General features: G+C 42.3%; 1 protein-coding gene across 3 annotated transcripts in view; it reads right to left on the bottom strand.

Annotated features, from left to right (window-relative positions):
* TBC1D4 (TBC1 domain family member 4) overlaps positions 1 to 12745 on the bottom strand; it is a 109609-nt gene extending 96864 nt beyond the window's left edge. For 2 of the 3 annotated variants that reach the window (XM_040540286.1, XM_040540294.1), the window contains exon 1: positions 12089 to 12727. In XM_040540286.1, the coding sequence (XP_040396220.1) occupies positions 12089 to 12559 (471 nt within the window). In that variant the 5' untranslated portion in view covers positions 12560 to 12727. Of the gene's footprint in view, positions 1 to 12088 lie in introns of all 3 variants that reach the window. The other variant, XM_040540303.1, reaches the window with a different exon arrangement.
* Between the last annotated feature and the right edge of the window lie 210 nt (positions 12746 to 12955).

Here is a 12955-nt window from a genome sequence, read left to right as displayed (position 1 = left end):
AGAGAAAACAAGCCTTTAACAGACGTGTTCCTCTTGAGGAATGCTCCTGGTGTGAACAACAAACAAGGCCAGCAAATCCATGTGCCAACAAAAATTGTTATGTTTCCTTAGGTCTCTGCAGGGCTGCAAATGACAGTAGCACCATGTACTGAATCTGAATTAGAAACATGTCACATCCTTATCCACCTGCTTATTAAATCAAGCTGAAAGATATTTTGACATTTTAATAGGAACAGTACCAGCAGAAACAAGAAACTTCAAGACTATTATTTTTATGACAGAGTAATAGCAAGAGACTGCTGTACTTGATGGTAGGATAATACATGAGACAGTATAAAAGCCTGAAACGTGCTCCAGAGCAGTAAAACAGTACGACCTTCCAGCAGCTGGCAGTCCTATTGGAAAACACTGCACAATTCTGGCAGCGTTTGGAAACTGCTCCTTATTGAAGAGCAGGGCTCTCTAGACAGAGTCTCAAGTTGTTGACCGAACAGTCCTCTGAAACTGACCCGATGCAATCAAACCTGGGATGGAAGCCCTAGGCAGATACTGCACAGCTCCATGCAGATTTTTGTTGGTACACAGCAGCAGCCCTCAAGGAGAAATGATCCAGTGCAATTTATATGGGCTGCTCCCCATAGCATGGCTGGAGAGCCAACATGGCAACACAACGCTCAAGGGAATTAATTTACTTCTTTAAATTATGCCATGAAGCCTACATTTATTCCAGCCACTATAGGATTTTACTGGCCAGCATAGGGTTGAAACAAAGTATTTTCTATATATTGCATAGGTAAAACACTTAAATACTTTACAACTGATGAAAAGAAGAATATCATGCATACATAATGCTTAAACTTTTGGTGAAGAAAATCAGGGGATCCTGAGTTTAAACCTTACACTTGATATAGTGTTGCTTGTAATCAGTAATCCAACTCAAAGGCATTACATAGATGCAAGCAAGCTTTAAACCATTACCTAAAAGACTGAAATATGTAGCATAGTAATAAGAATTTTACCAATGTATTTCTACCATATTAGGTAGAAACTACTACGTACTTGGCTGTGTAGGCAGATATGAGCTGGCTATTTGTACAAGGGTGGCAACAACCTGTGGGATTCAGCAGAGTATTCTGAGCTTCCCACAGAGCTACAGCAAGAATTTTAAAATCAGCAAAATAAGCATCAAAGCCTGTAGAGCAATGTGGGAGTTTTTCAGGTGGGGGTATACTAGGCTTATAAAATCTAATGGTACAATTGCAAAATATAACAGTGGGACTAAATATCTAAAAGGCCTCTAACATTTTAGCCTGGGTTGGCAAACAATGCATTAGCACTGCCATGTTTCATTCTCTGACTTTCCTCCAACTTTACACTTAGCATAGTAAGAAAGTTTATGAAGTTTCAGTTTATAACGTGATTCTTGAAGGTGCATCTTCAGGTACCTGACAGACAATAAACAGCAGCCCATAAATATACATCCCAGTTTGCCTTAGGTTGGCACTCCCAGAAGTCACAAATGTCAGCTGAATTATCCATTCTGTAAGGCCACAGAAATCACGAAATCAGAAATTAGAAATCCCCTTCTCAAAATCTGACCTTTTTTGTGGCAGACGTGAGAACTCAAAACAGAAGCATACCAAACAGATCGTCAAATCTGAAAAATTAAGACTCAGATAAGAAATAAAATGGTACTAAGGCTGAGTTTCCATTAAAAGTTTAAGAGAAAATTTCAAATAATTAAAAAGTTTAAGAGAAAATTTACAAATCCAAATACTTATTATTGATACTGTCATTAAAAAGAATTGCTGAAGTTTTAACCTGTAATTTTCACTGGATGCAGAAAGTTACCTTTCAAATTCCCATACAGCCACAACAAAAATTAGCAAGCGTATTATATTAAATAGCACAACTGAAGTGCAGAACAGTGGGTGAATACATAGAAACAAAATACTTGGTTACATAAAGAAACAACAGATACATTAATCTAGCCTCCTGGGCTGGTCTCTACATTTCTCACACTCCCAACTGTGATACTGTATAATTTAAGGACAACCTACGTATTGAGCAAAAGGAAAAGAAAATGCAAGAAGAAAAACAACATTCATACAGATGGATTGACATGTTCATTATATATAATATATATATATTTATTTTTTTTTTTTACAACTCCTTCTTCTGTGGTGATTTTGCAGAGTAAAGGTCACTGTGGAGGAAATGCATTCATTTTGCAAACTTCACGCCACCACACTGAACTGCAGATATTATTTTTAGTTCTCCCCTGCACTAAACAGAGAGTGAATCTGAGGCATGGGGAGGCATCGTGCCAGGATGTAAATCCACTCCTTCTGAGCTGGCTTTAATCATGTTGTCTTGCTCCCACTCTGTTCCTGTGTTTAGGTCAGCAAATTTCCTCAACACTAAATTTTGTCAATGCTAAATCTGAACACATGCATACACATATGTCGCGGACAATCTGGATGTGTTTTATCATGAATAATTCAGATAAAGTAGGATGTGCTGCTCCAACTGAAAGGCCCACTTGATTTTCTATTTTGGCAAGGCTTGCCCAAGAAAGTGCTACTGAAGAGTAGCCAAAATATTGCCTCTATTTATAATGTGGTTGGTTTACAGAAAAAGCAGATCCTCTTCACAAACTCTTGTGTAGAGCTCAAGCTTGCAGTCCCGCTGCACAGAAAATTAAGCAGCTCTCATCAAGTGTGATCACAAAGTCAGGCCAGAAGTATTTTCTACAGAAGGCACACTTCTTTAAAATATTTCTCTATTCAAAGCAAAGTCTTGTACACAAGCCTAAACAAAATGTTAGAAAAAAAAGCTGTATTTTCCACAGAAAGTTATCAGATCCTATAGGATTTGCACACTAGAGCAACACATGAGTATCTTAAATTACCTTTTCTTGCTGGATTCAGTTTTTTTGTTGTTTGTTAGTTTTCCTAAGGACAACTACAATGGCTTGTGTGGGAATTTGTGTCTGAAACAGCTGCTATTGCCACAAAAGTACCATGACGGTGGCTGCCATTTGGTATTTATTTCCACTGCCAAGCATGGAAGCAACTTGTATACACAATGCTGTCTCTTTCTAATCTGCATAATAGCAAGAGTGAATTTCTATGCCTCAGACTACCAAATCCATAATTTTGCATGCTGTGACAGAGCCGGGGCAGGCAGGAATCACCGAGCTTTGTGTGTGTACAGCAGCCCACCCATGCACATCAATGTGAAGGTCACACACCAACTTTCAGTACAGAGCTAAGCCAGAATTGGTGCACTTCTTTGTTTCTACACTTCCAGCTGGGTGCTCCTAAAGAGAGCAACTTGTTCCTCTCTGGCAAACAAGGATCTGTTAAATTTGTACTACCTTACTTCTATTTTTATTTGGAAGTTCTACCACAATTTGATCTCCAGTTGTAAGAATAATCAAGCCAAAGCAAGAAACAAACTATGAGAAGGCATATAAAAATGTTTCAAGTTATAGCATTGCATGTCCTAGTCTTTCATTGCTCTCTTTCTGAATATTTACCCTAGTTTAGAAATACTAAAGAACCCACAGACCACTGTTACTCCCAAAGTTCCCGGGACATTGCTTTTTTTTTTAAGAACAAACAAACAAACAAAAAGCCTAAAAGAACACAACAGGAAACCCACACTGGTGTCACAGAGTACATGAAATATATTTAACATCAGCATCCTAAAAAATTAAATATTTATTGGTCATGCTAGGAAAAACAAAACTGTGAACAGTCTGGAAGGCAGTCATTGCTATGCCCCAGAGGATAATATTCCTACTTCCCACAACATGTTTTTAGATGCATCGCAGATCTCTAAACAGCACTGTGCAGATCTACACGTTCTTGCTAAGACGTGTAATGAAATAAACATAACCCTAGTCATTATAACTGAGCAGGCTGCTTGTTAAGGTTTATCAATGTGCAAAAATGAACCGCGTGACCGAAAACCACTTTAATTAAAGTAAGCTACAATGGGAGGGGGAAAACCACAGTGACAGGGATGGTGGAGTAGGAAAAATGCTGCACTTGTACGGGATTTGTTTTATCTCATCATCTAGTGGCTTCTGCAAGTCTTTTCGTACACCGTTTAAACTCTAAACAAGGATCTTCTGTCATATTTGCATTTTAAATTAATCCCTCAGAAAATGCCACGTGCCCAGTACTGTAAAATCCTTCTCACCTTCAGTTGTTCCAGAGAACAAGAAAAACTTTACCATATTACCCTTCCAAATTTCCAGAAGAAAGAATGTTTCAAATTCTAAGTACAAAGAGAGAGAATGATAAAAAAAGGAAATTACAGATTCTGTGAGAAAACAATCAGATTTGAACAGAGATGAAGATAACTCGCTATTACAAGTAACTAATATGTCAGGAAATGTGGTTTGGTAGATACAATTCCTCCAAAGCACTAGCAGAATTTCTAAATTTAATTGAGTCCATTAAAAAAAATCATTTTTCTTTTTGCAGTTAATCAACTGAAATATTTTGCCTCTCTTATTCAAACTGAAGAGAACTGTACTGTATCTAGGTAACTAGTCATTAATTTGTGACAACTTTCAGAAGGTGAAAAATTAAATTTAAGGCATGTTTTACATGTATTTACTATATGCCATCTACCCTGGCTGAACAGCCTTCATGGCATGATGGCTTTTGAAGTATGTCTCAGGGTTTTGTTGAGCTGACTTTAGGAACTAAAACCCAAGTGGAAGAACATGAAGAGCCATATTTAAGTTCTGCAGCTGAAGGCATACAACACTGCATTTCAGGAAGGTGAAACAACACCCAGGGGCCCCGCTGCTGACATGGTTCTCCTTTTTCTGCCCAAAGAGAACCTGCTCAGAGAACAGGGGAAGCCCCAGCAGCACCATCCACTCCAGAGGAGAACCAAGCAATTAACTTCTGATTGGGAGCCCCTAATTCCCTGCATCAGGGAGAGGCAGGACCAAGTCCTTGGTTTCTTGTAAGGAGGATGGCTTTAAGCAGCCTTCACGTCAAACAGCAGGCCATAACACTTTACTGCAAGTAGGATCTCAGATGTTGAGAAGTAGAGGGGAATTAACATAGCTTCAAACGAGTAGATTTTGTGATGGTAAAGGAAAATTGTGTTCAAAATGAAGACTGACTGGATTTTTCAAGTCCTTAAAAACATGCAAAGATACAAAAAAACACAGAATAATATACTGCAGTTTGGGTTTCAGTGAGCCCTTGGGGGTGTTTGCATGTGTTTTTGTTTGCTTGGTGCTTTCTTTTGTTTATTTATTTTCTGTGTGGTGATTATTTTCAGTGTTGTTTTCCCTGTAGTGTCTAAATATACTACTAGAACTAATCCCCTATGGTACAAACAGGCTTGCTTCTGACAAATGCTGAGAGGAAGATTGAGTTACCAGACTACTCTCAGATCTGCAGAACAATCACATATGTCTATTTACCCAACTCACTGATCCACCAGTTGTTACCTAGTTAAAACACTTGGAAAAGGGAATAAAACACCTGGAAAGGGGAAAAAATGTTCATGAATGAACACACTCATACATAAAAGTGATGTGTGTTCTCTGCCAAAAGTGATCACAAAACAGGTAACATACTTTGTGCAACCTTGGTGCAGCCACCTCCACATTTCATGATTTCAGCACCCCTCTAACATTTCCAACATTCTCTATCGTCTTTTTATACTTTGAAGATATCTTCAGAGCAGGTGCAGTTGTTTCTGACATGATCATATAGTATCTTGCATTTGTGATGCTATGATTTACTTGGAAACCCATTGCATATGGTTTATTATTGTTATTGCATATGGTCCTCATGCACCTATTTGTGTCAGAAAAAACAAGGTGATAGACATGGTATTGCCGTCTATAAAGAACAGAAAAGCACAGATTCTGTTTAAGAATTAAGTCACTTCACTTTTCTGCCTAAATTATGTTGTCCAGCTGCCCTCAGTCACTGCATTATTTCTGACCTCTACAAGACTTCCAGTAGGTCTGGCCTTTTTATTCAGTGATCTCCCTATAGTCTCTAAAGCTGCTTCAGAGCACTGCAGCAGGTGAAGGTAGATGGTGCCATAATTCACATATGGGACAAATGACAAAAGTCATTACACTGAAATAAATTCTTCTCTTTTTTTCTTGTCTCTGCACTAGAAAGAGTATGTGAAACCACAGAGAAAACAACACCAGGTGGCAGAGGACAGCTGGCACCATGAGAGGACCATGCCAACACCGCTATAAGTTTTGCATGACCCACAGCCTAGACAGCAGCCCCCACAATCGGCCTCTGAAATTCATCGCAGAGTTCACCTTGTTACCTCAGAGAAACACAGGATGGTCAAAGAGACCAAGGCAAACTGAGAAAACAGAAGGAAAAGATGCAAAGAAGGGTGATCTGTGCACATCCAATGCTATACCAGCCTCTAGGAAATAGGAGGTATGGGAAGAAGTCAGTCATGCTACTATTCTGCAATGACTGTTTAGAACTCTAACCTTTTTTTAGCATTCACTTTTATAAACACTAACTTTGGTCTGAGATTTTCACCACCCCTAGAAATCAGGCTCTACCTATTGCCAACATATACATAAGCTAGCCAAACTTTCTGGAAGTTAGTTTTCTGTTTAATTATTTTTGAAAGGATCTGCCTCGACATTTGAGAAACAGGACAGAAAAACATAGAAACATCCTCAGAAGAGAAGGCTTGATTTGGTGTGCAGAGATGCACATCAGCTCTTTTCCTTAAACCAAATAGTCTTATTTTCTAGTCACTGTGTTACCTGCAGCCATTCTCACTGAGGCTGTATTATTTCACATATTTACCATCCTATATTTTATTTTACACTTCAGAAAAGGCAATCCTCAGAAACATCCCTTCTATTCCCAAATAATGGGTTGGGTTTCAGGAACTGCAAAATGAAAAATGCAAGAATTAAACATATGTATACAGCAGATAAGAGAGCACTCAAAACTGTTCCCTCTTTCCTAAACATTAATCAGAGATAAAAGGCTACATAGCAACACTTAGAAACAGTTAACAATTTCATTATTTTTACTATTCCTTAAATTTGGGACTTGGCAGGAAATCATCATGGCTAATTTTTTCTTTTCAAAACTGGAAACTAAAGATAGCCGTAAAAGCCTAAAATGAAAACCACACCAAAAAAAAAAAAAAAAAAAAAAAAAAGTGCTGAACCTGTCATTAAGAAAAACAAAACAAAAATGAAACCTCAAGCTCTCAACATTCAGTTCCATTTCCCAAACCTTAGGTCAGACATTATTTAAATGAAAATCCAAGACTTCATTTGAGTCTCTGTAGCCCATACAGGCTGGAGATAATGAGGCTGCTAGCAGAACAATTCTGTGTTCATTGCAAGCCTTAAGCATCCACTTTGTTTTGAGTCATTGCTTTTCAATTTCTCATTCAATGAATGAAATTCTGACCCACACAATTTTCCTTTGTTCTCTCCAAGACTTGTTTTCTTGATAAAACTGGGAAAACAGATCTTTTTCATGGGAAAGAGGTACCTCTTTCCTCCGCAGTCAAAGCGTGCTCAAGTCTACCTAACAACCAAGCCATGCATCTCTCTCATTTCCCTCAAAACCCAGAGCCCATCTTTTTTCCGTCATGTCGGTTATTCCTATTTAAAACACAGCTTACCCAATGACTCAACCTGTGCAACATTTCTCATACGAATTGAAAAAATGCTGTACATATGTATGTAATATGCCAAGAATTTGCATGGATTCAGCACATGCTCCTACTCTACATAAAAACCAAAGCACAAAATCTGAATGCGAAGTTCACTATCTGACTTCCTTCTTCAAATGTTTCCAACTTACATTCTCTAATAAGAAGCCTTACAGAGTGTGATCTTATAATATAAAAGTTTCCTTCAAATAGCTAAAACTGGAGATTTTGTACTGATGCCTTGTTTTCCAGAACAAGCTGTCCTATGGCCTTGCTTTACTGAAATGTATTATCTAACAGACGATTAATACTCACTTGGGATAGACAAACAATTTTGACTTTTAGCCTTTACAGTGATTACAGAGCAAGGATCTGAGTTACAAAGAGCTTGCCTCCAGCTCTCATCTCTAGCCCTCTACACCTCTCTAGTTCTTACCACAGCTTCACTTGGTCAGCAAAATGCTCCAGCATCGGCCTGAGACAACCTAGTCCCACTAACTTGCGGTTGCAGCTACGTTTGAGACAAACAAAGGCTAAACCATACTGAGGTCTGTGCATTGGAGCAGTTTTCTCTCAGGGCCAGCTTGGATTAGTTTTGAAAGCCATAACAATATACTCGGATCACTGCTAATAAGGTTTCTACAAGAAATACAAAACGCATCAAGTAAGTTTTTGCCTAACTGGAGGAGGTTATGATTATGTAACTATCTTCACTAATAAGAAGCAATTACAGTATAATTAGATATAAGATTCCAGTTCAGGTTAAAAAAAAAAACAAACATCTCATAAGACAGACTTACTCATTTATTAAGAAGAAAGCATACAGTCTAGATAAGCACAAGGAAAAAAAAAGTGTAAAAACAGATCGGACCATAGCCTTTTTTCCAGAAAACAAGTAACTAAGTAACTCCAGGCAATCGTCAAACCATAAATCGTCATACCATCATCATAAATTGTCAAACCATCTGTTTCAATCAAAATCTGTTTTATAGAATAAATTCAGTATTTCACGGTAAAAAAATCATTGAGATTGAGGTTGCAAACACTACTCAAAAGGGCTTTTCTTGGTGGCTGGGAGGAGGGTATGCCTGCTATATTTAGAAACTAACTTTTAGTTTACTAAAAGAAAATCTGTTCCTGCGGTTGTGAAGAAAATCTGCCAAATATAAAATGAGACAATGCTGTCATCTGATGTCTACAGACAGACTCTGTGCATCCTACATAATTCTCAAATGACAGCAGTGCAAAACTAACACATCTCTGGCTGTTATTGTGAAGCTACTAGCCAGCACTAAACCAGACAACTACCCTCATCCAGTTCAGCTGGCTGCTGCCACTTTAAAAAGTTATTAGGAGCAGCCAATACTGCAATAATTCTGAATGAAAAAAAGTCAAAAACTTTCATTCCCACCCTGACTAGACAGAGAGTTCCAGGAGTTTTCTCTCCCTTTTGTAACTGAAGAGCAAAAGAAAGAGACTCCCCCCGAGAAAAGCATCTTTGCATCCACCCCCATACTGACAGCTGAGCTCTGGGTTTGACACTGTGCCAAGGTACTACTCCAAGACAGCAACCGATCCACTGACTCCTACTTTTCAGCTTTGCCTACAGTTTGCAGATTTTCAAATAAAATTTTAGGATGTACCACCTCGCTCAAATGTTTTTCTTCAGTCATGGTAAGTAACACTAAAAGATGTTGTCTCCCTGCCTTATGTTGTCAGGGCATATATATTGTGTTGGCTTTTTATTGGTCATCTGCTATAGAAATTTGCAAGTATTGCTTTCTTTTGCAAACAACAGCTAGTTTTGCTGTAACAGTGAATGCACGTGTATCCTAGACACTGCAATATCTCTGGTGGACTAAGCAATAGGCTCAAAGCCAAAACTTTCCTTCAGCTACTCTGTATCCTGAATTACAGCACTAGCACCAATATCCTGGTAGTTGCATGTTACCATCTCACTTTCATAATTTTCATCCACCATTGAAAATTATGGCTATCTGTCTTCCAAGTCAAAGACTACAGGCCAGCTCCCGCAGCCTTCCTGAGCCACCGTGGCGTGCTGCTGAACTTCATACCACCAACAGCAGTAACACCACAACTTTGTGGTCAACTTAGGCTAGCCTGAAGTCAGCTCAAGTGCCGAAGAGGCCATCCCACCCTTCCTTTTCTCAGCCGCTCCTTGCTACCTTGTGCCTCCAGCCTACCTGTGTTGATATATACAGTATTGCATTGCAAAACCAAGGGAAGTCATTTGGGACCAATCCGGCAGAAGTGGGTGAAAAGCAAATTTAACTCGAGTCAATTCCCTGATCCCATTTGTCATGCGGCTGCACAAACAACAGTTGTGCTGACATGAGGACAAAGCCAAGAGGAAGGAACGAGGGGTTGAGGCTTGAAGAGGGCAGGATCGTGTCTTGCAGCTGCAGTGCCAGCTTACGTTGGCTGGAAGGAACCGTGGCCCAACAGCAAAAATGAGGTCATCTTAAAATAACAACTGTGAAAAATACTTTCTAAACCAATACGCACCATGAAGCTCACATAACCAAGATGAATCAGATGCATGCACTTAAAGATCGTGAAAGTGTGCAAGAATGGCATCTGTTTTATAACAAACAAGAGTATCAAAAGAAGATTTTCAGAGCTAGCGACTTGCAGCCTGGTCTCATCCAATCAAAACTAGGGTTAAGCACTGATCAAGAGCCAGAGACCGGCACAGACTTAGCCAACCAAGCCTCTCCAGTCGGTAAAGTAACTTAGGAGGGAAAGAAGGTAGAAATTTCTTTCCTTTTTGATACCTGAAAAAAAATAAATTACCTGTTAGTCAGATACTCGTGAATCACATAGCTGGCTGTGCATCTACTACCCTTATTGTAGCTCTTTGTCTGGAAGCCTGTGCCAAGTAACCCTCCTGTAATGGCCTTTTATTAATGATAAAAAGGTTAAAAAAACATCTTGCCAGATAAAATGTAGACTATACTGTCAGAATAAAATAGGAGTTTATAAAAGAGAACTTGTTCATACTAATAACTTCCTTCCAAAGGAAGACTTTACCTGTAGTATAAATCTAAGTCCATGCACATAAGGACATTCTCCTCCATGAGGAATGAAGGGAAGTCATATGGATAATCAGTTTAATCAGAAACAGCATCCCAAACGTAAATGTGAACGTGAGAAATACCAAGTGCAAGAGTAATATGCGCCCTGTATCTCATAGCATGAGGTTGCCTTACAAAGCGATAGCATCAGACCAGAGCTACCCAAGAAATAACATTCGTCTCTACGCCTTCTGCCAACAGCAGGAGCCTTCAGTCCATATGGCCAGACTCATAAAAGGACATCGTGGCTGCACCCTCGCCAGACGCCATCCCCTCGGTTTCACGCTCTTGCTGCGTGCTCTCCTGACCCCAAATTCCCTTTTCCTTGGCAGGGCACAACAGCGGCAGCTGCCAACAAGTTAAGCGCAGTTACCTCTGTTCGGGATACCTCTCGTCCCATCTTTGATGATGGCTCAAGCCTTAGCTAAGTACGTAATCTAAACCCTTCCAACGTAACAATCTCTGGCAGCACGTTTGCTCAAATCAAAATTAATATAAGGAAAAATTTTCAGTAAGCGGAGTGGTTTTGGTAAATTCCAGTATTTCCAGCTACATGCATTTTTCCTCTATACGTGCCTCTGAAAAACCGGGGGAAGGTGTCTTGACTTATTCACCCAAGGTATTCTCAACCAAAGGCCCTTTTCTTGCCGCCACCACGCTAAACCAACAACCAAACCCAACTGCCAAACCGCACTCCAAACAGAGAGGAGAAAGAAGCCTGCCACTCCACGTTTGACGCGCGAGCCAAAGCCTGTTGAGGAGTCAGAAAAACACGGTCTTGCCGTTCAGTTTTTTGTTGTTTTCCCCCCATCTGGCACTTTATCAACAATGCCTCCACCCAAACCTTGGGCTGTTTGGAGCACCGGGGAGCATGCCTGGGCATAGCCGGGCGTCCTGCCCGCTGGTCCCAGGTGACGGCTGCTGCGCGGTGGTTGACAGCACGACCACCGCCACCATCCCCAACACCACCACGGCCACTAGTACCATCCCCAACACCACCATGACCAATACCACCACGACCACCACTACCATCCCCAACACCACCATGACCAACGCACCACCACGACCAACACTACCATCCCCAACACCACCACGGCCACTAGTACCATCCCCAACACCACCATGACCAATACCACCACGACCACCACTACCATCCCCAACACCACCATGACCAACGCACCACCACGACCAACACTACCATCCCCAACACCACCATGACCAATGCACCACCACGACCAACACTACCATCCCCAACACCACCACCTTCAACCCCATCTGCCCCCACTCGCCTGGTTGGGGTCGGTGGCTCGGAAGACGTGGCAGGCCATGGGGGAGTCAGGGTTGTCGGGCTGTGCCTTGATCAGGTAGGCGAAGTAGGTGAGGTCGTGGCTGTTGTGGACGAAGCGGGCGATGTGCTGCGCCTTGTGCTCGAAGATGAAGACGGCGGGCGCGGGGCTGCCGGGGCGCCCGGGGCCGGGGCTGGGGGGCCCGGCGGGGACGCAGCGCAGCGTGGGGGACCCCAGCAGCAGCAGCACCTCTCGGGCCGGCACGCCGCTGCCCAGGGAGCCGCCGGGTTCCTGCCGCTGCCCGCGGCGCCGGATCTCGGCCATCAGCCAGGGCAGCATGGGCAGCGTGGTGCGCCGGTCCAGGCACGACCAGCCCACGTACCACAGCCTGAAGCGCTTCTCCGCCGCCGGCTGCGGCTCGGCCGAGGGCTGCAGGGGGTGGGAGAGAGGCTGGACCCCCGGGGGCTTCTCCATGGCCGCGGCCGGAGGGCTCCGGGTGCGGCCGCCGGGGCCTGAGATCAGCGCGGGGCGAGCGCTAAGCGCGCATCCCGGCACGGCTCGGCACGGCTCGACTAGGGTCAGCCCGCGGGGACGGGGGGGACCTCCGCCGTCCTGTCCTTCCCCTCCGCTCCTCCTCCTCCTCCTCCTCCTCCGCCCACCGCCCCTGGGAGGAGCGCGGGAGCTACGCCCCGAGCGGGAGGGGACGAGGATGAGGAGGTCCGCAAGGGGAGGAAGGTCACCCGGGGGAGGGGTGTGTGTGAAGGAGGTGGGGAGGCCGCCGGGGTTTTTCCTACTTCAATTTCGTGTTAGTTGTTTTTTTAATCCCATTTTATGCTTGTTTTCATTTTATTTTACTCCCATTTCCTCTCC

This window comes from Cygnus olor, chromosome 1 (genome assembly GCF_009769625.2).
Source record: "Cygnus olor isolate bCygOlo1 chromosome 1, bCygOlo1.pri.v2, whole genome shotgun sequence".
NCBI classification, from domain to species: domain Eukaryota; kingdom Metazoa; phylum Chordata; class Aves; order Anseriformes; family Anatidae; genus Cygnus; species Cygnus olor.
Note: the sequence above shows the minus strand (reverse complement) of the source record. Positions and strands in the feature narration are given on the sequence as shown.